Below are 23,241 nucleotides of genomic sequence, written 5' to 3' on the forward strand. Positions count from 1 at the left end.
AGTGCTTTTTGGTGCCCTTGCCATGGACTGTTCTCTTCTGCCTGAGGAGCTTTTTTCTGCATTATAATTCATTGACAGGAGAGAGACAAGTGCCTTGTGATCTCATCCCTCTGTCAAAGCCCTTGGGACAGCCCCATATCAACACCCCATACCGGGATGGATGGATGCATGGATGGATGGATGGATGGATGCATGCATGGATGGATGGATACAACCAGGTGGAGCAGTTGTAACCCTCACTCCTGACTCTGTGCCATGCCTTGTGGTTCCCACACAACTTGTGTGCCACCCTGCAGCCCTGAGGGTGTTTGTGGAATGGGTCTGGTTAGCATCACCATGTTCAGCTACTTAGAATGTATCAAGGAAAGAGTTTAAGGAAACAAAGCAAGCCACAACCACCCCACATCACAAGATGTCCATAACAGCTCCCTGCAGCACTGACACTGCACCATGGCTGTTCCAGGTTGTTGTAAATTTTATTCCAGGATCACAGGGACTTGCTTGGTAAAGTGCTGATATTGACTACCTTTCTACTCCAAAATGGGGCCGATATCATCTAAATTGCCCCTGAGTTATGCCTGCCCAGCCTGTTCTTACCAGCCTGCAGTGATGGAGACCCTGCTGCTTGGCCAGGCAATCTACTTGAGTAATTAACTGTCTGCTCTGTTAGAAAGTGTTTTCTAATGTCCAACATCAATCTTGCTCTTTGTAATTTAAACCCCATTACTCCTCACCCTATTCCTCAATGGACTCAGCAAATGATTCTGCCCTGTCCCACCGCTTACACCCCGACCAGAGAAACTCTCAGGCCGATTCAGGGCATGGCCTCTGCCTGCAGAGGTGGCTCCCCTGAGCACGGTCATGCAAGCACGGGGGAGAACAGAAAGGAAAGATCTTTTGGCACAGTGCACTGACAGAAATGAGACCCTTGGAAAGCACGTGCGTTTGTGATGGCTGACTGTGGGCCCGGAGGGGATGGGGCAGTAAGAGGGGTTTGTGGCATGTGCTCCTGTTTGCTCCTACTGTAGTACCCAGGGGTGCTTGGGCAGGCGGGAAGAGCGGCTGCAGGGCACAAGTGGGACTTGGGGTGACAGGGGAGAGGTTTCACCCATTGTGAGGGACCGTGTCTGCATCCCTGCCTGCACTGCACACCCCATCCTGCGGTCCCTACAGCCTGTGGGGCTGCCCCACTGCGTCCGGCTGTGCCACCGGCGTGCGTCACTGTGCGCAACCGGAGCGATGCAGCCCCCCGGGGCCGACCCTCGTCACCTCCGGCCCCCCATGCAGACTTTCTCCTTTAAGCCCAGCTCGCTCAGAATTGACCGGGCTGATCCCTCCCACCTGCCCGCTCCCCCTGGCCCGGCCCTGACGTCAGGGGAAGGCGTGCGGATACGTGTGTGTTCGAGGCGCACATCATCCATCCGCACATCAGACAGCGCAGAGCCGTCAGCCGGCAGGCAGGCAGCCCAGACAGCCCCCGGAGCCGGGCTGCAGGCGACACCGCTGCTCCTCGCTCGGCAGCGGAGCAGCGTGCGGCCCCTCCGAGCCCCGATGCTCTGCAGAGCGCAGCTCCAGGGAGCCCGTCGCTGCTAAGGAGGTGGGTAAGGGCACGCACAATGGCCATGCAGCGCGCCAGGGCTATTGTAGCCGGAGATTAAACTTCACGGACCACCTTTTTCTTTGAAACCTGCTCTTTCCTTTTGACGGTGGAGAGGTGCGAGGATGAAGCGTGACTTCCCTCCTCCGGTTTGGTTATTCCCCACCAGCCTCAGGAACAATAACTCCCCTGCGGGTGGCGGCGGCAATGTTGCACGTCTGCTTTGGCTTGGGGGCAAATAATCCAGGGCTTTGCCACGGAGGGCTGAGCTCAGCTGGGATCCGGCTCTCGGATTGCCGGGTGAGCGGGGGGCAATTTGTGAAAAATCTGACTTATTAAAGTAGGCTGATAGTGATGGGGGCTGGAATTGGGATTTCTTTGGGCTGGCTGCACTATTCCTGCCGATGGCAAGTTAGATCCACAAAGGAGGAAGGAAGGACACAGACGAAGATGTCTGTGCCATGTCTTTGAACAGATACTATGCTAATTAAAAAAATAAAAACCATCACAAGAAAGTAAATAAATCTCACAAATTTGGTATTTGGGAATGATAATTATGCATACATGCTTTAAAGGTAAATCAAGCCTCCATGATGGTTTCTCCCTTTGCTTCTCCTTTGCGTTTGTCAGCCTGCTTGCTTTCCCTCATGGCCTCTCTGAGAACTGGGCAGCCCAGCACTGACTAAGGGAGCTTTTTATAATCAATCCATAAAGGTGACATTCATATTTTAGCGCTAAGCAGGCTGTATCGTAGGCGAGACTATCTCAGCAAAGATCTCTGGAGTTGGGAGTGTGATTGGCTTAGCTGGGGAGGGGATGCTGTCAGTGTGCATTGCCCAAAAACCGCCTAATTTTATTTTTTCTATAGTAATTTGTCTTGTAAAACGGGTTTGTAATAGGCAGGATAGGTGAGAAAATGGCTTTGCCTGATATTTAACTCTTAACATGATCTGGTGACCAAAAACGGGAGTGGGGGAGCTGAGAGGCTTTCATTAGCATCAGACAGAGACAGCATTTATAAAAATCTGCCAGACACCAAGGCTGTGAGCCTTCTCCGAGGAAGGAGGGATGGAGAATCATAGCCCAGCCAGCATTGCAGTGGCCCTGCTCACAGAAACCCTGCCTGCAGCCATCATGGTTCCTCAGCTGGTTCCTGCCCTTCATGGCAGCCCCCCTGGGATCTCTGCCGGCCACCGTGTTGTTGTTGCGTCCCTCGGCAGGTGAATATGCCCGGCAGTGGAAAAATAGGACTTTTGTTCTTGCATTGAGCTCTGGGGACGCACTCATGCGTCTGGAGGGGTGTAGCTCTTCTCTGTTTCAGCCTGTGTCTAGACAAGCTGAGTCTGGGGGGGCATCAGCCTCCCCGAGAATGGCAGCGGGCCAGAGCATTGCTTTCTGTGCTCCACACAAGGGGTGAGGAGATGGCTGCTGGCAGCTGGCTCTGGAGATGGGGTGTCTCTTTGACATACAGAGACCTTTTTTCTGCTGGGGCGGGTTTAGAGGGGTAGTAAACCTGACTCCTGAACTGAGGCCACTGGCAGTCGCAAGGGATGGAGAAAACGTGATGGAGAGTGGCGTGGGAGAGCCTGTGCAGGAGATTGCTGCAAAAGGCAGCAGAGGGAAAATAACCTGCAGCTCCTTGGCTGGAGCGGGGGGAGCAGTGGCACTCGGGAGAGCCGAACGTGGTGGCAGGCAGCATCCGAGCTGGGGGTTCACAAAGATGCAGGCAGCATCCGAGCTGGGGATTCACAAAGATACAGGCAGCATCGGAGCTGGGGGTTCACAAAGATGCAGGCAGCATCGGAGCTGGGGGTTCACAAAGATGCGGCCAGCATCCGAGCTGGAGATTCACAAAGATGCGGGCAGCATCCGAGCTGGGGGTTCACAAAGATGCGGGCAGCATCGGAGCTGGGGGTTCACAAAGAGAAGCGGCGCCGTGAAAGGAGCTGCCCATAAAGGCGACGGTGTGGCCGCCGAAGGGTCACGTCCAGAGCGGGAGCGTGAGGGCCGCTTTGCACCCACCCGCCAGTCCATCATCCCGGGCATGCCGGGGTGCCAGCGGACGGGAAGGAGCACAAAGAAACGCCGCCTGGGAGGGCCGGCTCACCCGGGCGATGAAGCTAATTAAATATGTATTCCCCCGCCCGGGCGAGGCAGCGTGAGGGGGCTTTTTTCGCTGCCACTAATGAACGGGGAGTGGCAGATAGAGGCTGCTGCCTCTTCAAAAGGCTCTTTCCCCCCTTCTAGCGGGCCTTGAAAGGCTGTTTAGTTAAACAAGGTCACAGCCAGCACCCAAGTCAATGTGTTTGGCTTTAAAGAAGGGGAGAGAGACAGTGATTTTATTTGATAAACGGCAGACCTTTCAGTCGCTGCTGATGAATGGGGTACTTGGATCTCGAGATAAAAGCTGATGTGTCTACTGCCTGTCTGCCTTAATTGGCCTGGGTTTCCTGCCTCCGCCTGCAAGGGCTCCTGACTGTCAGCTCCGCTTGCTCAGGAGCCTGCCCTCCCAAAAATATAAAAGCAAAGCTGCCTTCTGCTGCCAAAGAAGACCCTGTCACCAGAGGGCTCTGGGGTTTGGCTTTGAGATGTTTTTTTTTGGGGGAAGAGAGGAGGTGAGCAGGGAAGGAGGTGTTTTTTATAAAGAGCATCCTTTCAGGAAGCCCTGGGCTTGCAGCCACTTTGCTCCTTGGCTCGGAGGACTGTCACCCCGGGAGACCCTCGGAGCAAAGCCACCAGGAGGAGACAGGGAGGAGCGAGGGGGAGTCCAGCAGTGGCAGGGGAGGGTGGTTACTCTGGAAAGGCTTCCCGTGCCCCGCGGCAGAGCCGGGCTGCTGCAGTCTCTCCGCTCGCTTCCTCAAGTGACCCGGATTCCGTCCCTGCACTGCATGCGTGTGTGGGGTGGACAGTGTCGTGGGGTGGTGTCAGCCAGGCCGGGAGAGACCTGAGGTGGGGAGAGATGCTCTCATCCTCAGCAGAGATTACTGTGGCCACAGGAGATTGAGGAGAGCGTGAAAATGCTTCTTGTGCCGAGGTACTCCCTCCTTGTCCCCAGCTGGGGCTGCATTGTGGAGAAATGGTTGGGCAGAGGATGGTGGGGTAGAGAGCAGGTAGGGAAGGAGGACAGCAGAGGTTTTCCCTGGTCTGCATCTGGGCTGGGAGGGGAGGAGACACCGGTGAAGATATGTTCGTGTCCTCACTCTTCTTTCAGCCTGCTTCTGCCCTGAGTTTAATTTCCTTGGTCCCTTTGTTTGCAGCAGGGATTTAAATGAAGTGGGAGGTAGGATACAGCCCTGGAGACCCCCATGGGCCAAAGCTCCTACACGGCCTCAGCTTCACCAGCACCACCAAAGCCAGGAATTGAGCTGCTGGGCACCAAGGCTGACCAACAAATCTGGGATGCTTGATCCTGGTGCTGAAGAGGGGCTGAGTGCTGCTGGCTGAGCGAGACAGCCTCAGCCTGGCTCCAGGACAGGGATCTCTGCTCCAGCCCCTGTTCCAAGCAGGAGATAGAGCAGGCAGCTCTGTGACATGTCCAGGCAGTGCATCCACCAAGGATGGGGATCCTACAGCCTTGCTGTGCCCTGTGCCTGTGTTTATCCCAGTGAGCTGCCCCCCAGCATCCCCCTGGGCCATCCAGAGAGCCCTCAGAGTGCCTGTGGGGGATTGCACCTCGCCTGCTCTCCCACAGGGAGCAAGCTCAGCTCCTGGGGGCAAAGAGCAGCCCAGGAGGGCACCCTGAGCTGCCGCCCTCAGCTCTCAGGAGCAGACTGTCTGCCTCCTCAGCAGTGCTCCTGTTCTTCACCGCTCGTCCCCCAAAACAGGGAGCCTTCCAGGGCACCTGGGCCTGAGCTGGCCCCACAGGTGAGCCTGGGGCAAACCCCTTCTTGGTTGCCACTTCACCAGAGCACACCATTTTGTCCCTGCAAGCTCCCCCTCCTACACACCCCCTTGCCTCTTATTTTAATTTTGCCTCTGGGAAACTTCCATCTTTCCAGCCCCTTGTGGATGCCAACCAACTCCCTCAGCATACTAATAGTTTGCTCCAAGCATCCTTATTCAGGTTAAATACCCACATTGTCCCTAAACTGGTGGGGGAACAGAAAGGGCTCCTCTGTCAGAGAAAGCCACACAGAGGAGGTGCACCACCATGGTGAGGCCATTTTCAGAGTGCCAGCTTCAGGATGTGGCAGAGAACTGAGGGCTGTTTCCCTCAAATCATCCCACTCCTCCAATCCTGGCACCTCCTGGGAAGGTGACAAATGCTGCAGAAATGCATGGGAATCACATCACTTCTAAAGTGCTCTAAAGTGGCCAGGCTGTTCACCAGCACAGGCAGGGAGGTCAAATGGGGGCACAGATGGGAGCTGTGAAGCAGTTTAAGGACTGGCCTGGCTTTGGGGTGTCTCACTTGGGTGCTCCCTGAGCAGTTTGCTGTCTGGTCTGGCTTTGGGAAGTCTCTATTGGGTGCTCCCTGAGCCTTGCTGCGCTCCTTAGGCGTGGAGGAAGGAGATGTGAGCCTGAGCCTGGGAATGGGACAAGGAGATGCTGAGCCAGGGTTTGGGGAAATAGATGCTGAGCCTGGGCATGGAAGCGGAGCAGCCCCTGTGTGGGGTGGGATAGAAGCAAAGGCAGATGTGCATGCTCTAGTTGCTGCATGGAGGAGAGGAGCCACTGAAGCACAGGAAGGGTTTGGTGTGGGGGTGGGTGGGGAGTCAGCAAAAGGAAAGACAGTTTGGAGGGGTTTGCAGCCACAACTGGAAGTTGTTTCAGAGGGCAGGAGGAACGTGGTGGCTTCTGCCTTGGACTCTAGTGTGGCCTTTACTGCCTGGGCCGGGGGGTGAAGCTGTGCAGGGATGAGAGGGAGCAGCTGTCAGGAGGCTGGCTGAGGGCTGCCCAGGTGGGGGCAATCCAAACAGGACTGGCAGCCATGGGGGCCCAGTGGCAGGCACAGCCCCTGGCAGAGGAAGAAGGTGGAGGTGGGTGAGGGGAACAGGAATTGCCTGGTGCCTCCTTGACACTTCAGCTGCTCTAGAAATCTTTTCCCATGTCCTTGGTGCCTGCTAATTTCAGAGTGGAGGTGACCCCCTTTTGTGCATCCCCCCAGGGCCTTTGTGTCTCAAAAGGCCACAGTGAGTCAGAAAAGAAATTAAATATTCTCTCATTCTCTCTGTTTCCTGGTGTGTGCAGGTGTTGTCCTAAAAGATGCTGCATGCCCCAGTGGGGTGCAAAAGTGCTGATGGGGGTGCTGGGGAAGGGGATGGGATCCGTGGGATATTGGGCTCCTCAGCTCCAAGTGATGGAAACTCCTGAGGAGCAATGGAAATGGGTGAGCCCCCACCCAGTGCATCCAAAGAGAGGTGCCCTCAAGCAACCCCTGGTGTGGGGCACCCTGGGACAGAGGCACCAGCGTCAGATGCAGCAACTGATTGGAATGAAAATCAACAGAGCAAGGCTTTTCTCAGCAAGCAGCTGCAGTGCTGATCACACATCAGAGCATCTGGGAGACTGAAAAATGCACAGCCCCTCCAATTTCATGCTGGGGTGCTTCAGTAAGGACAAGAGTGCCCACAATTGTGATTGCTCTGTCTGCAGGGTTTCTGCCCCTTAGGGCTTTAACTCCTTGCAAATGGCATGACGCCTTCAGAAACTGGAGCCTGATGATGGCAGCAGCAGGAGGTTGTGCTTGTGTAGTGGCTGGGCTGAGGTGCCTGAGGGACACGAGGGCTGCTGGCAGCCTCACCAACAGTCTCCTGGTGTTCCTTCGTTCTGTAGGAATGTGTCTGGATGGGCAGCAGCTGCTGGCTGGGATTGGGGCTGTCCCCTAAATCCCGTGGGGCTGAAACAACCTCCTGTGTTGAGAAGACCTCAGACCCCTGACCTTGACGTACTGACCTGTTGTCTCAGCCTCTTTTCTTCACTTTTTAAATCAGCAGATGGGGATGTTCTCAGAGCCTGGGACTGGAGGCCCAGGCATGCTGGCACTGCATGGGGATCCTTCCCAAAATGGTCCCTGCCTGTGGCAGCCCATGCTCCACTGCTTCTTTTCCCAGGGTGTGCTTTTTACTGACTTCGCCTCAAATATGTGGGATTATCCTGGCAATTGAAAGGTTGAACAAACCAGGTTCTTCCCTTGGGATTGATTTTCTGGAACATCCCAGATGACTTCAAGCTGGGACAGGCTTCCTGGGGCAATTCCCAGTGCTGGAGGTTGGGTTGGTGTCCAATGCTGAGGGCTGGCAGCATGTGGGAGCTCCGTGCTCCCACAAATGGCTGGCAGCTGAGGGACAATTCCTGACAGCAGATTGTGCCAAAAGCCTCACAGAAGGCCCTGTAACTCCAGCCCCTTTTGCTCCCCAGGTCACCAGCAGCAGGCCCACACTCCTGGGCATCCTTTCTCCTGCTGCCCACCTGCCCGATCCCAAGACGGAGGAGCCCAGCGACCCCGCCATGTCATCGGAGCCCAGCGCCCCGCCGGCAGTGCCACCCCTGCACTCGCCCAAGTCGCCGGTGTGGCCCACCTTCCCCTTCCAGCGGGAGGGCAGCCGCATCTGGGAGCGGGGCAACCTCCTGCTACGGGACCTGCCCAGCCCCCTCCCCACCAAGAGGACCAGGACCTACTCGGCGTAAGTACCCGCTGGGTTTGGGACTGTCCAGTTGGTCACCTGCAGGACCCTCTGCACCAGGAGCGCTTTGTCACCTGGTGCCTGACATCGCTGCACAGCCCTGCCCGGAGTGCTGCGGGTGGGTGCCCTGCGCTCGGCCTGGAACTGTCATGTTCATAGCAAAAATCTCTCCCCGTGCCTCCACCTGGCACCTGGGCAAGGGCCACAGTGAAAAATCTTCCCTTTCCTCCTGTAGGACAGCACGTGCCTCTGCTGGCCCCATCTTCAAGGGTGTCTGCAAGCAGTTCTCTCGCTCCCAGGGCCATGGGTTTATTACCCCAGAGAATGGCACTGAGGACATTTTCGTGCATGTGTCTGAGTAAGTCCCAGGGCTGTGTGGTGCTGGAAGACCCCAGGGAAGCCATGCCATCAGCATGGAGCTGGAGACTTGTGGGTTGGGGGGTGGATGTCTCCATGGGGTGGACATGGGTCTCTGCTTGTCCTGTACCTTCCATCATCAATGGGCTTTCTTTTCCAAGGCACCACTGGTGGGTCAGATGCCTTCCTTCATTCTGGGTGGACTGGGGCAGGGATCCCTCTCTTGGCTGGGGCACCACCACCACCACCTCTCCTTTCCTCTCCTGCAGCATCGAGGGAGAGTACGTCCCAGTGGAGGGGGACGAGGTGACGTACAAGGTGTGCCCCATCCCTCCCAAGAACCAGAAGTTCCAGGCAGTGGAGGTGGTCCTCACCAACCTGGCGCCCCACACGAAGCACGAGACATGGTCTGGCCAGATCATCGGCTCCTAGGCGCCCGGGGGGCCGCCAGCCGCTCAGCCCCATGGAGCAAGCCTGCCCAGCCGCTCCCAAGGGGCGTGGGGGCAGCCGAGGCGGCGGCGGGGCCGGGGCTGCCCCCAAACGTGCAGGCGTTTGCGTTCAGTGTCTTTTATAAGGTTACGGTTTCCTTTCTCTGTGTGTGTTTGTAAGTGTCTGTCGAGGGGGACAGGGGAAGCAGAGCCCTCCCTGACTGTCCCCCAGCTCCGGGGGCAGCACCGAGCCCCACGTTCCATTCCTTGCTCCTGAGGCCATGGGGAATAGAGGAGCCAGTCCTGGCCCCAGCCCTCCAGCTCTACGGGGCTGAAGCAGGTGCCGAGAGCAGGAGGGGGTGGGGAGAGGCTGGGTGGCTCAGCTCACCCTCCTGAACTCCACTGTGGCAAGATGGGCACCCCACTCAGTCCACAGTGGGACAGCAGCAGTGGGACATGCCCTGAAGCAGGGACAAAACAGGGTGCTGTGGGGTGGCATATCACTGTGCGGGGTCTGGGTGGCTGAGACCCATCCCCATTGCTGGCAGCTCACAGCACCCACCTGAGCCACATCCCTCCATCACAAGATCTCAGGTTAGCGGTGCCACAGGGAGGAGACTGGTTTACAGAAAGTAAAAATTTGGTTTTAAGAGGCAGACAGCTGCTGGCAGGGCACCCAGGGCACTCGGTGCTGTGCCTGGGGGGGCTGCACCTGGGCACAGGGCAGAGGGCACTTGGCACCTCTGTGCTCCCTGCTGCTGCTGGGCAGTAATGCACTTTTCTTGGCTCAGTGCTGACATGGTTTTGGGGAGACAGACACTTTCTCCTCCTTCTCTTGCCCCCCAGCCCCCTGGGGACCCCCTTCCCATGCGTGTGTGTGTGTGTGCATGTCTGTAGCTTGCTGGGGCGGTGAGGGGCTGAGGGGTCTGAGCAGCCTCGGCCATGGGGCAAGCACAGCCACCTCCTCCCCAGCCCCTCGGTGTAGGCAGGGTCTTGTATACAAAGCACAAACTTTGGTTTTGGTCTTTTCTGCCATACCCTGGCCAGATGGGCTCCCACAGCCCCAGGGAGCGACAGGGCAGAGGGCACTGGGACAGGGACAACGTGCACTGAGCTGGTCTTGAGCTCACCCCAGGGAAACAGTGCTGATGCTCCAGGAATTACCAGCATCTTCAGGGGTTCACAACAGGGCTGGGAACAGTGGGTCCCAGCAGGTCCTCCCAAGCAGGGCAGGAGGGGACAGGCAGCTCCCAGAGCACCATGCCAGCATGAGCTGCTGGCACTGCTGGTGCTCAGCATGGATGGAGAGGGGTGTTTGCCACCTTTCTTGCTGCTGCTGTTGCCAACAGGGCGAAGTGGGGAGAGGAGCAGAGCAAGGCTGGTGCCACGCAGGACAGCCGGGCCCTGTGGATTCAGGAGGACCATGCTGGTGTGGGGATTGCCCCAGGACCCTCCAGTCCATCTCACTGCCAACCCAAAGCCTGGCTCTCCCAGGGGCTGTGGCAACTGTGGCTCAGGCTCCAGGCATACCCAGGACATACAGTCAGCTTGGCCAAGGCAAACTGTTGGATTTTTTTTTTTTTTGAAATAAACTAAAACCCTAGACTTGTTGGTGTTTTTACAACTCTGGTGTGGTTCCCGCCTGTCTGACCATGTGTCAACCTTTGTAACATTGGCAATAAACCATTAAAAGTGACTTTCCCATGAGCCCTGCCCATCCTGGCTCTTTGTGTGCATGTGTCACAGTGACTCTCCCACGTAAAGTACCTGGAGCACCCAGGAATTGATCCAGACATCAGAAAGGAGTCCTCCACCGTGTGTCCCTGAGGGGGCTGGAGATGCTCCACACTGTGGGCCTGGGACAGGAGGCTGCTGCTCATCTGAGGGGTGACCAGGAGTGGGGCTGGCCCCCATTGCAGTGGGGACTTTGAAGTGTGTCTTGCGTGTTGTGTGGCTGCCCTTCACCCAGCACAGCCCGGCACAAAGCACACACCGCCTCCAGCTGCTGCGTGTTGTGGCTTTAATAGGATTGATTTTAACTTTTTAATATACATATCTATGTATTTAAATATATTTCTCATTTAACAGTTGTCATCAGCCAGACAGGAGCTGCCCATCTCACACTGATATGGATCCACACACCAAGACAGTTCCCGGCATGGGGCCTGCCACGTCTGCTTGCTCACATCCATGGGGAGAAACCCCCACTGAGGCTGTGGGCACCCACCAGGAGAGGAGCACCATGGCAAAGGGGCCTCAGGGACAGGCACAAAATGCCTTTCACTTCTAAGGTGCAATCACCTCAGCCCCCAAGGCCACCAGCGTGCCCCACGCCGTCAGGGCCAGACCCCGCTCTTCACTCATCACTAAGCTCACTAGAGGTCCTGCTGGCTGTCAATACACTCACAGGAAAAACAAACTCCCCAAGACTCACACATAACCTCATCCACAGTGAAACAGAGAGGAAGGAATCACAAAATACAATTCCTCCATGAAGGTTGCAGTGGAGGGCCAAAACATGACCTGTGAAAAGGGTATCCTGCATACAAGCTTCTCCAACAGGTCCTCTTCTCCCACACAGAAATCTTCCCTGGGTAGAAAGAGGAGTTTGTGGATTTGCTGGGGATTTCTGGATGCTGGCAGACTGCTGTGCTCATGCAAATGTGCTGCACCAGAGATCTGATGTGTTGCAGTTAGGAGGTGCAGTCAGGTGGAGGAGACAGCACCCCACCAGCACTGGTCATGCAGTATCCCTGCTCCTGGGGCCAGGCAGCCGTGCCAAGGGCCACCAGGGACTCTGGCCAAGGCAATGTGGGGACCCAGCCCTGCCCTGGTCTAGAAGCACCAGTGTCTCTCGCCTGTGGAGGATGGTGGTGCCTTGGCAGGTGGCAGTAGCCAGCTGAGAAACTCCTCTCTGCAGTCCAGCTGCCAGTGGAAAATGGAGAACCATCATGAGGGAACTGGGAACAGAAGAAAAGGGGGAGAACACAGGACTGAGAGACAGGGCAGTGCCACAACCAGCAGGGATGGGGTAAGAAAGGCTCCTGGGAAACAATGGGGGAGGGTTTGCAGAAACCTCCAACATCCTCCAGGTCCACAAACACCAGATCTGTGTACCTTGGGGAGCTCCAAGCAGGACATCTCCCAGAAGGGGATCCCTGAGCTCCTTTTGAGCACCAAGTTGTGACCAAGTGTCACCATTGTGGCCACACACCACAATGCAAGTGCCAGGAATGAAAGGACAACGTGAGGGAGAAGGTCAAAGGCTCAAGAAGAGATGTGGGTTTGCACTCCACAAAGATCAGGGAGAGGAAGAGGACATAGGACAATTGCACTGGACATCCTGTCTCCCTAAAGGTGAGCCTGTTAACTGGGTGTGTGGGATGAGATGGGAGAAGAGCAAGCTTGGAGGGCACTGCTGAGCAGGGACCTCCAGCTGCTCTGTGAACCAGGTATGGCTGGTGCTGGGCTCTGCTGGAAATGCCTCTGGCAGCAGGATGGAAAGCTGAGAACTGGGGAGGGAAGGGGACTTGGTCTGCTATGAATGCCCTGGGTAAGGTTTTATAAGGACACATCTCTCTTATGAGGAGAGACTGTGGGAGCTGGGCCTGTTCAGTCCAGAGAAGAGAAGACACAGAGGATCTCATTAATGCATATAAACATCTCAAAGGCAGATGCCAAGAGCATGGTGCCAGATTCTCTTGGGTGGTGTTCACCAAGAGGATGATGAGCAATGGCCATAAACTAAAACATGAGGCTCCACTTCAACATGAGGAAAAACTGGAACAGGCTGCCCAGGGAGACTGGGGAGTCTCCCCTGTTGGAGCCATTCAAAACCCACCTGGACACATTCCTGTCACCTGCTCAAGGTGACCCTGCCTTGGCAGGAGGGTTGGACTATGATTTCCAGAGGTCCCTTGCAACCCTAACAATTCTGTGATGCCCAGTGGATACAGGAGTGGGAAGACCACGGGAAATCCTTCTACCCCAAACTGTTCCATAGCATGAAATGCCAGGATCCTCCAGCTGTGCCAGACAAGGTCTGACTTGAAAATACAGAATAATATGGATAATAAACCCTGGGTGTTTTCTGTAAGCTAAAGAGAAGAACTGGTTTCTTTATGCAGCCGAGCAAAGTTCAGAGCAGCAGCCCAGCCATGTTAAAGCCATCGTTCCCAGGTCATCTCCAGGGAGGGACTGGCACACAGTGGCACTGAGGGGAAGGACACGGTGACCTGTCCGTCAGAAAGCACAACAGTGCAACAAGCTGGGATCCCAGCTACTCCTTCCTACCACAGGCTTGGAGCAAACAGCTTTCCTGGCCTCCTGCCTCAGAGCAATTCTGATGAATGCCTTGAGCTGCAGCAGCCCCAGCCTCTCTGGCCAAGGTGCAAGGGGGACAGAACGGTGAGCCACACGCTCCCTCATGCACAAGTGTTACGAGAAACTGAGTGGAAAAGGAGAGAAGAGGAGAGGGAGTGCAGGACAGACACACACTCACTCTTTGGCCCTTTCAAATGCTTTCTGACCACAAAAGCATCTGCATCACCACCCACCACAGCTGAACTGTCAAGAGAGGGGTTTCTCTGGAGGCGAGGAGGGTCTGGCGCCATGACCCCCAGCCACACATGGGCAGTGCTGAGGGGCTGCTCAGCCAAGGCCCCTCCTGCCACCCACCCACACTCACGTGTCACATCCGGACCAGCTCTGTCAAGTGGTTTTTTGGTCTACCCTGAGCAGATTCCTCAAATGAAGGTGCTTTTCCAGGTGGGGGGAGAGGGTGGGACTGGGGCAGGGCTGCAGGGAGCGGGCAGTCAGCACTCGTTGGCTCTTTCTGGAAAGAAGATTTCGCGGCATCGCTGCACCGTGTCCTGGGGGGACTGGACACTGTGTCCTACAGTGCGGGGATCGTCATAGATTTCATAATCGTTCCCTCCCTGCAGGGGAATAGAAAATAGGGACAGCATTAGCAGGGTCTGGCCAGAACAACCTCATCCATGAATCCACATTTTGCTCTGTCCCCTGGGAAGCTGGGCTGGGAGTCAGAGGCTGGGCAGGCAGGGGCTTGGTGGGCAGGGGCAGGCAGGGCTTTGCCCTCCCAGGGGGGCAAAAGAGGCTGGGCTGGGAGCTCTGCTCCCTCCCTCTTGCCTCCCTCTTCACTGCCAGGGGAGGAGAACAGAAAAGATGGGCAATGTCCAGGAGCCTGAGTTAACCCCTGCCCTGCCTGTGGAGGGGCTAGCAGAAGGTAGGATGGGCATCGGAGGAGCAGAGGCTGCCAGCATCTGGGAACAGCCGGGTGGATGACCAAGCTGATCTACAGCAATAAGGAAGCATCATCCTCCACTGCTCTGAAGGGAAGGTGAAGCTGTTCTTGCTGTTGAGGAGTCTTCTCCTAAGTGCTGGGAGCTTGTGTTCTGGGTCATGCAGGCCACAGCAGTGGCTGCTGTTCTCCCTAGGGTGCTGGGGCAAGGAAAGCAATGCTGAGGCAGACTTGATTCCCAGCACAGTGAATCCAAGTGTTTTCCCCATGAGCCAGCAGAGCCATCATGAGAGCACCCCACAGCACAGGGCAGCATTTTCCCCCCTCACACCACTAAAGGTCTGTGTTGTCCCCAGTGGGACCATGGGAGCCACAGGACCCATGATGGAGCAGCAGGATAGAAAGCAGCCATGTGTGGGGCGAGTGGGGCATACTCACAGGGGTTGTCTCGTTCCCAAAGAAGTGGATGGTGTCAAACCTCTCATCATCGAGCACATTGAGGCAGTAGCGCTTGTCCCAGCCCTCTGGGAACACATCAAAGCTGATCATGCCACCTGCCAGGGGAAGGGAGGGCATCAGGAACGCTGCTGGGAGCTGGCAGGGTGTCTCCCCACCCAAGGATGGGCAGGAGGATGGGAAGGGGCTGCATGTCTGCGGGGAGCCCCCACCCCAAACAGCAGCTCTGCCTTGGTGTTCCTCTTGGCACATGGCTGGGACAGTGGCAGAGGCTGTTCCTATGACAACAGGCTGCAGTGACATCAGCATGGCTGGGGTGACATTAGCACAGCTTCCCTGCAGGCAAGTAGGAACCAGAGGGTTCTTCCCAAGAAAGGCATCTTTGGTGGGGGAGAGATTTTGGCTCATGCCTTGCAGATAGCACCAGCACATTCTGTGTCCCAACAGGGGACAATGACCTTGGAGATTGGCACCAAAATCTCTCCTAGGCTCCTGCTAGACATCACTGGCCCTTCTAAAACCACTCTTCTGATGCTCCTTAACTGTGCAGGGACTGGGGTCTCTGGCAGGCTGTCTCTGCACAGACCAAGGACCTTGCTGTGGAGGTACCACCATGGAGGTACCACCTACCCATTGATATACTCAGGGCACAACCCTGACCTGTGACCTCTTGACACAAGAGTTAGTGAGGGTTGCCAGCATCTGGAGAGGCACCAAGTCACATGTGACCAACACAGAGTGGCAAGGGAGCTTTCCCAGAGAACATGTGTGTGGACAGGGACACCCACAGCCACCAAGGGTTAACAAACTTCCCAGCCCTTGCTCTTAGACCAGGCAGTTTACCCCAGCACTTTGCTGCTTTTTGGGGGTGCCAGGAGGCAGCACCTTCCCCGTCCTCTCAGGTTCCCCACTGTGTCCCCAAGCTGCAGAGAGACCCTTGTCCCAGCACCAAGACAGGAGACAAGCTCTTCCCAAAATAAAACCTGCAACTTAGGGCACATGCATGCTTAGGTCTCACTCAGAGCCAGAGGAACAGGGATTTGAGCTGGAATGTGTGACCTCCTGCCAGTCAGCTTGTCTTCTCCAGGCAATCTACTGGAGTATCCATGAGAAATCCTGGAGTTTCACACGCCCCTTCTTAAATGATAGTCCTACCTCTCTAAGGAACAGGGTGAGGACAGATAATCACAGGGTCAGTTCCTGCTGAAGAAGAGGCACTGACACCCCAGGTTGCTCAAACATGCAAGCCCTGATGCCATACACCTCCCCTTCCTGGCTGTTTGGAGTGTCCCTGTTGGTTTGGGGATCCTGAACCAAGCCTCCTTGGAGCCTGAGAAGGTGGAGATGGAGCCTGTATGTCTGCCTTGCAGCAGAGAAACTGGACAGGGCACTGTGATAAGGATGGGAGCAAGTGCCCTATGAGCTCAGGGGAGGCTTGCAGCAGGATGCAGCATCAGAGCAGGAGCCAAACTTAGTGACATCCTCTTTTTTTTCCATCCAGAGCCATTTACCTGTAAAAACCACTGCCTTTCACTGCGTTCTAGCCCTCTAAACAGAGCTGGGCAGCAGGTAGGGGCTCCTGATGCCAGCTGGAGCAGGTAAGAAATCAAAGAGTGAAGAGGTGGTGGGAACCAGCCAGCACTGTTACTCCCCTAGGGAGAGCAGGGGCCTGGGGGGCTGCAGGGAGACCTCCCACCTGGGCCTTGAATCCTCCACAGCCAGAAGGCACATGGAGCCAGCCTGGCAGAACAGCTACATTTCTGCATGCCCTTTTGTCACATGCCTGACCTGAGACACCCCACATTTTCTTTGTGGAGGAGCAGGGGCCCCACAGCTCCCCTTTATACAACAGGCCTGGGCTCTTTGTGGAAGCTTCCCAAAGCCCAGGGAGAAAGGCCCATTGTCCAGCTCTCACACCCTGTGCCTGAGGGCACACAGCAGCAGGGACCTTGTCTTTCCCTGCTCTGACAAATGGTGTGTGCCAGTGCTGTGGGCAGCATGGGATGCCCCTGGCAGGATGCTGAAGGCAAGTGAAAGCTCTTAGAGAAAAGCTCTTGGAGGATCAGAGGGCCTGGGTGTCACCCACTGCCTCGGCCTCACCCCCCTTGCCCTTTGGCTGGGTGCCACGTGGAACCTTCCTATCTCACACCCCTGCAGAGGATCCTCTTCCAGCATCACCCCCACAACTTACACACCCTCATTTTTCTCCTTATCCTGGCCAGACACCCAGGATTGCTCAAGCCCCTCCTTCAGCTCTGCACCTTGGGTAAGCTGGCTGTCAGAACCAGCCCAAGCAGCAGCCCTACAAAAGCTCATGGCAGGGAGCTGCAATCTCCTTACTCCTTGTCAGCTCTCCCTCCATGATGAAAGATGTTTCCCTTGCAGCTAACTGTCCTAAAAAAACCCCAGAGCCAACACATGCATTGTCTCCTGTCCTATTGCTAGAGAAGAGTGTGTGTGCCTGGGGCTCTGCTGGCTGCCCTGCTGCTGATGCTCGAGCCAGAATAGACCCCCTGGGCAGAAGTGGGCTCCACTGGCTGAGATTAAGGCAGGGATAATGCCACAGGATGGACACCTGGCTGGCTGGCTAATTCCCAGGGAGGGAAGTCTGCAGCACGGCTTACTCTCTGCATGGATGCAGACCTCATGGATGCAAACATGACTCCCCTGTGGCAGCTCTCCAGGACTAAAATCTCCTTCTGCTCTTCCCAGGATTTGCAGACACTCAGAGGGAACAGTTGGGATTTCTGCTCCCCTTCACAGAATTTTATGGGAAACATGACAAAGGCAAAGCCAAGGAAGCCCTCCCTGCTCACCTCGAGAGAAGCGCAGGCCTTTGCCAGCAAATTCCCTCTGCAGGGCTGCCACAAACTTCTCCCGAATCCGCTCCTTCTGTGGAGGACAAGGAGGGAAGGCAAGAGAAGAGGGTTTGAATAATTACATGTTGACAGTCTCCCAGAAATCACCATAACCTGTCTGCTGGGCAGCTCTGCTCCCTCCCCACCTGCACTGGGCCCCAGTGCCATGCCATTTAGCCAGCTTCCACCACTCCTGCCCAGTGTCCAAGCAGGCCACCAGCTCACTCCACCGGGAGAAGCGGATCCCAGATCTTCCCTGGCAATAAAATGCTACTGCTTCAGTTTCCCACAGCCCAGTTCATAACCCAAACCCTCCAGCTTTGCTTAAAAAGTCTTGCCAAGACCAGCTGATCCCTCAACCCCAAGAAAGCCTCCCCAGGCAGAAACTGGTATGAGCAAGGGCCAAGTCTTCTAGAGACATCAGCCCAGCAGATCTGCCATGGCCCTCGCAATTAATTCCAGCTCTTTTGGGCTGGGGAAGTGGGAGAGAAAATACAGCTGCTGGGCCATCTCTGGGTACTGTAAATGAGGAAACAGGCTGTTAAATAACTGCCTCATTCCCTGGGGCTCTCCCACAGCACAGGGAATCCTGCTGGCCACCCCCTTGTATTGGTGGTGCCTAATAAAATCAAGTTTCTTCCATCCATCTGCATCTTCCCTTGGGTTTCCTGGCTCCCAGTCCTGTCTCCCCCTTGTTGCATATGCACAGCTTGAAGCTGAACCTCCCTACTCCTCGGGAAGGGGGGGAGCACGTAAGACCTGAGATCTGGGGTGGTGCCAAAGCAGCCAAGGGGAGGCTGGGCCCAGGCCTGGCCCTTGTACCTTGTCCAGCTCGGAGAACTCGATTCGCTCCTCCGGGGTGCAGCTGCGGCCGATGGGGGAGATGTTCAACATCCCATTGCGGAACTCAATGAAGGTCCCTCTGCGGGTGGGCAAGGGCACAAGGTCACTGGGGCAGGGGGGAAAAACAACATTCTCCTTTCCGGGAGAATGGCTGCTCAGTGAGGCTCTGCAAGAACATGCAGGAGGAGGAGAGAAGCCATGCCCGCTCCTGAGTGCTTCACAACAGGCACGAGTCAGGCACCAACAACTGCTTAAGGTCCCAGGCAGCTCAAAGTTTTATAAAAGAGACTGTGAGAGAAGAGAAATAAACAGTCTCTCCATGCCTTGGGGATAGGCTGGAAGCAATGAGCTTAGGGGAGATGACAGATAACATTTTCTAATGTTGTGATAACTGCAAGGACAGCTGTTGACTGGCCTGGACCAGCTGCCTGATGAGGCTGTGGCACCTCTACCCCACGAGGCTCTTAGGAAATGCTGTGTGAGCTGGGTGAAGCTGGCAGTACCTTGGGGCACTGGGATGGCCCAGGTCAGTGTAATTCGATGTCCAGCAGCAGGCAGAGGAGCAATCAGTGCCTCCTCAAGGGACACAAATCAGAGTCTTTGTATCTCCCTCTTGACCCCTGCACCTTTGACTGCAGCTCTTATCTAAGCCTGCACAGACAGGATCCAGTTCCTGCTTGCCACCCTCACCTTGTGCTGGGGTCACTTCTCAGCTGCTTCCTCAGTGGGGTGGTTGAAAGCACTGAGCTGGCAGAAACCTGCTCCCTTCTTTCATCTCTGGTAAAAACCCAGCTACTTCTGTTTGCTTGTCAAAGGGTCAGCTGTGCCAGCACTGGTGGGGCAGAAGCAACAGGGGATGGCAGTCCTGTCAGTGGGAAATTCTTGTGCTGGAGAGGAGATCCCCTCCCCTGTCCAGCTGAGGACCCCTGAGCTTATTGTCCCTCCCAGCCCTGCTGTTTCTCTGTGATAAAGTGCTTACCACCCCGAGCCTAGAGGAAAAGCTCTCCCCTCCCATCTCCTGACACAGTGAGGAACATCATGGAATGGACACACAGGCAGCCATGCCTGCAGCCCAGGAGCAGCATCTCTGTGACACCGAGCGTTTGGTGGCTCACACCCCAGGCCAGGACTCAGGAGATGTGGGTTAAAGTCCTTGCTTGGCTAGAAATCCCATAAAGCTAAATCCACAGAGCTCTGCTTGGGAGCTGAAACTCCACCAAGGCTGTTGGGTAACCAGACAGCAATGACGCAACCCAACAGCCTTGAGAGCTCTGGGTCCCAGCCCGTGCTTTCGGGGGCCTTGTTCTGTCAGCAGTCCTGACGCCCCTCACTGGTCCTTGTACTGCCACGTGGTGACTCATAACAAACAACCATCTGGATCACAGTTTAGCAACTTCTGCAGGAATAATGTCACCTGCTTGTGTTCACTGTACAAACACAGGGGGAGAGCAGGAAAAAATGTTTGACCCTGCAACCAGGCTGGTTTAACTCCTGCTCCCCTTCCACCTTCACACCATCAATTCTCTCTCTCTCTTTCTGTGCTAACAGAGTGAGTTGATCCAATGGAAGACAACCCTTTCTTGTCCTGGTAGTGGCCTGGTTTTCCTTCAGCAGAGGTGTACCAACCCAGCTCACCCTCTGGCTGCTGGGTCTTAAGGGGAAGAGCAGTGAGCAACACAGGGTAGAGAGCAGAGCAGGGCCAGCCAGCAAAACTGGGTTAGAAACAGTGTGAAAATGTGTGCTCAGGGGATGACTTCCCATCTTAAGATCCACTGTTTGCCTGGTTGGAAACATATTATACCAGTGATGCCTGATGTCCTGACCAGTAACGAGCTGGTACCATTGTCCTAAATGAGATACACACAGTGGCTGCACCCTGCTTCCCAGGGAGGAAAATCCAAGGGGCAAAAGAGCAGGCACTATGCTAAAACATAGTGCAGACTCTTCAGAACAAACACACTCCTCCATTATTTGCCCAAGGTGCCCAGCTCAGGGAAACAGTGATCCTACACAATGCCTCTGGACGCTAAGATAAAACCTGGAGCAAGACAAGCTCTGTAGATCAGCTCTGTCTGGGAGAGATCTGGAGCTCAGCTCCATGGAAATCAGTGTCATGACTTCCATTCGTGTACACTTGAGCCGTTACCGTTTCTTGGGCAGCTTCAGCAGTGCCATGTAGTTGAGACAGAAGTTGATCAGATCCTGCAGCAGCTCCTCCCCCAAGTGGTCCTGAATGGCCTGCAGAAAGAGAAGGGCAAGTGACGATGCCTGACTTCCCACGAAGCCCACCTGGAAGAGGCAGAAACTGGGGAGAAGAGGCTGCCCATCTGCCTGGGCAGGGCAGGTGCTACTCCCCATGGTGCACAGGGCAGGGGAGCCATGGCTGCAAAGGGAGCTGGACTCACCTGCTTGGACACCAGCTGCCCATTCTTGTATTGCACTGTGCCGTTCTCTGCGAAGACGTAGTCAAATTTATCAATGACTGAGAGGGGAAGAAAAAAAGACGAAACGTTACTACTGCTGGGGAAAAGGGGCAAAAAGGACTGGGATCAGGACTGAGTGAGCCATCTTCTTGCTTCCTTAGTACTGTACTTTCCACAGCTCCTGTGCTCTGCAGAGGGCCACTGGCCATCCTACGCTCCTTGCTTTCCGCAGAGTGGATGAGGAGATTATCTTCTGCTCACGGGTGGGGAGGTGACGCAGGCAGGGGGAAACGACCTGACTGAGGTCACGGGCTGAATCAGTTGCAGGGCGAAGATAAAGGCTCACAAATGTTTGGCTTTCAACTACATACGTGCTACTCTGCTCTCTGCTGTGCCCTCCCCACGGCCAGGCTGCTGAGGTGATGTGGTTACTGGTTATCTAACTCCAGCCCCCCCTGCCACCCAGACACGCAGCACTGGCGACTCAGCAATCAGCATCAGCCGGGAATTTCTCGGCCTCCCTGCACTAACGGAGTGGGAGGCACAGCTTGGAGCCCAGGGGCGCTTGTCATCCATGCCGGAGAAGGAGAACACACACGGTGGAGGAAGCAGGAGCTGCCCCTTTGCCCTCCCACTCCTTACTCTACCCCATGCCTCCATCGGAACGTGAGGACCATGAGGGGGATCCTGAGGTTAACCTGAGGGGACCCCGCCACGGAGCAGCAGGGAGGCGAAAATTGCCAGCAGGGCGTGAAGCTGTCAGAGCTGTGAGGCAGATCGTACAAATCGAGCCGGCAGCCCTGGATTGGAGCCGGCAGCACGGATCGGAGCATCCCTGCCTGCCCTCCACACTCGGGCAGAGGGAGCCAAGCAGCAGCTCCCGCCTGGGCACGGCCGGGCAGCCTTGGGGCCACATTTAGGGCACAGGCGCCCCCCGGGAGACCTCGTCCGCCGCGCTCACCTTCGTCCCCTTCCCCCAGCTGCTCGGCTATCTTGGCATAGTCGGAGCCTCCCACCACGCCGATGTGCACCCTCTCCCGCAGCTCCCTCAGGAACGCGTCCACCTCCGGCTCGATTTTCTGGCGGGGAAGCAGCGGGTGAGGCCGCAGCCGGCGGGACGAGCTCCGCCTCGCCGGCCAGCCCCCCCGAGCCCCGAGCCCCCGCGCCTCGCTACCTGCCGGGCCGGCGTCAGGGTCCCGTCCACGTCGAAGAGACAGAGCACCCGGCCCCGCGCCGCCGCCATCCCGGCCGGGTCTGCGGGCGGGGGGCGGGACCGCGGGAGCTGATGGCGGCCGCCCGCCCGCCCTCCGGGGCCGCACGGGCGGGACGTGCCGCCCTGCCCGGCACCCCCCGGCTGCTCCCCCGCGCCTCCACGGCCCTCACAGGGATGCACTAAGGTGCGGGTCTTGAACGGCTCCCCCGCTTCGGCTCTTTCCTGAAATCATTTTCGAGCCTGGAGCTTGGGGGACGGTGGTGTGTGGCGCGTCTCTTCACATTTGCTGTTATTGCTGCAGTGCCCCCCGGAACTGAGGGCTTTGGGCCTGGATTGTGCTGCCTGGTAAGTTCAGCTCCTCTGAGGGTTCCTGTGTCCTAGTGAAGGGGACAGGAGCAGCACGCACTTTCCTATTCAGTCCCTCACCTTGCTTTTCTAATGGGATGCTGTTAATACTTTCACTGGGGAAGCGAAAATACCCTCTGCACAAAGCCAGTAGCTTTTGCTTTGACCCGCTCTACCATTTACCTCACGAGTCATTTAGGATTTAGACCACCTGGTCAGACCACGTTCATACGGCGCTGTATTATGATGGCTTGATGATGCTGACAGCCGGCCCCATACCCCCCCTCCTCCCCCCTACCTCCCGGTATCTTACAATAATTCCTGAATTATTTTCCAAAATCAAAACCAGCCTATGTGGAATATCCAATGCTTTCTGCTCAAAAATTAGCTTGCATTCTCTCCCCCAACAGTGCTCAGTGTGCTGAGCTATGTTGGAACTGGGGAGAGATTTATTCTTCTTTTATCATCTGATTGTTTTTTGCCTCAGTATAATTTGCTCCAGGATATCATGCAACCCCTTTTCCCAGTTCTTCACCAGATTCCTCTCACAAGGAAGCATTCAGGCGGCTTCACGGATTCTGTTTTCTTCTTGTTTGCCGTTTATGATTTTACTGCTCCCACTCAGTGGCAGGGGTATGTACAGAACAATGTTAATAATTCACCTCTGTGCCACTGCCTCGGACAAGGTTTACCAAAATACCCTCAGCTACTTTCTGAGGGAGACATTTGTTGAGTCCACCAGGACAGCTGTTTCCATTCTGTTTCTGTGAGCTGCCTCTGCAACACAGCGAGTCAGGAAGTCTTGGATGGGTATTGCATGTGTCACTCACTCCAA

At 56.0% G+C, this 23,241-nt stretch overlaps 2 protein-coding genes across 2 annotated transcripts; one reads left to right on the forward strand and one right to left on the reverse strand.

Moving 5' to 3' along the window:
- Window positions 1-1,353: 1,353 nt before the first annotated feature.
- Window positions 1,354-10,715, forward strand: CSDC2 (cold shock domain containing C2). The gene is made up of 4 exons (XM_005488680.4): window positions 1,354-1,597; window positions 7,958-8,223; window positions 8,459-8,581; window positions 8,850-10,715. The coding sequence occupies exons 2-4, from the start codon at window positions 8,048-8,050 to the stop codon at window positions 9,010-9,012; spliced, it is 462 nt and encodes a 153-aa protein (XP_005488737.3). The 5' UTR covers window positions 1,354-1,597; window positions 7,958-8,047; the 3' UTR covers window positions 9,013-10,715.
- On the reverse strand, window positions 10,552-22,231 carry PMM1 (phosphomannomutase 1). The gene is made up of 8 exons (XM_005488681.4): window positions 22,023-22,231; window positions 21,810-21,927; window positions 20,831-20,907; window positions 20,572-20,663; window positions 18,405-18,504; window positions 17,541-17,616; window positions 14,707-14,822; window positions 10,552-13,945 (listed from the first exon to the last, which is right to left on the reverse strand). The coding sequence occupies exons 1-8, from the start codon at window positions 22,089-22,091 to the stop codon at window positions 13,823-13,825; spliced, it is 771 nt and encodes a 256-aa protein (XP_005488738.1). The 5' UTR covers window positions 22,092-22,231; the 3' UTR covers window positions 10,552-13,822.
- Between the last annotated feature and the right edge of the window lie 1,010 nt (window positions 22,232-23,241).

This window comes from Zonotrichia albicollis, chromosome 4 (genome assembly GCF_047830755.1).
Source record: "Zonotrichia albicollis isolate bZonAlb1 chromosome 4, bZonAlb1.hap1, whole genome shotgun sequence".
In the NCBI taxonomy this organism is placed as follows: Eukaryota; Metazoa; Chordata; class Aves; order Passeriformes; family Passerellidae; genus Zonotrichia; species Zonotrichia albicollis.

Coding starts and splice junctions, on each gene's coding strand:
- CSDC2 (XM_005488680.4), top strand. CDS start 8,048: ATGTCATCGGAGCCCAGCGCCCCGCCGGCAGTGCCACCCCTGCACTCG. Junction 8,224..8,458: donor AGGACCAGGACCTACTCGGC/GTAAGTACCCGC, acceptor TTCCTCCTGTAG/GACAGCACGTGCCTCTGCTG. Junction 8,582..8,849: donor ATTTTCGTGCATGTGTCTGA/GTAAGTCCCAGG, acceptor CCTCTCCTGCAG/CATCGAGGGAGAGTACGTCC.
- PMM1 (XM_005488681.4), bottom strand. CDS start 22,091: ATGGCGGCGGCGCGGGGCCGGGTGCTCTGTCTCTTCGACGTGGACGGG. Junction 20,908..21,809: donor GCTGGGGGAAGGGGACGAAG/GTGAGCGCGGCG, acceptor TTCCCCTCTCAG/TCATTGATAAATTTGACTAC. Junction 20,664..20,830: donor GGCAGCTGGTGTCCAAGCAG/GTGAGTCCAGCT, acceptor CTCTTTCTGCAG/GCCATTCAGGACCACTTGGG.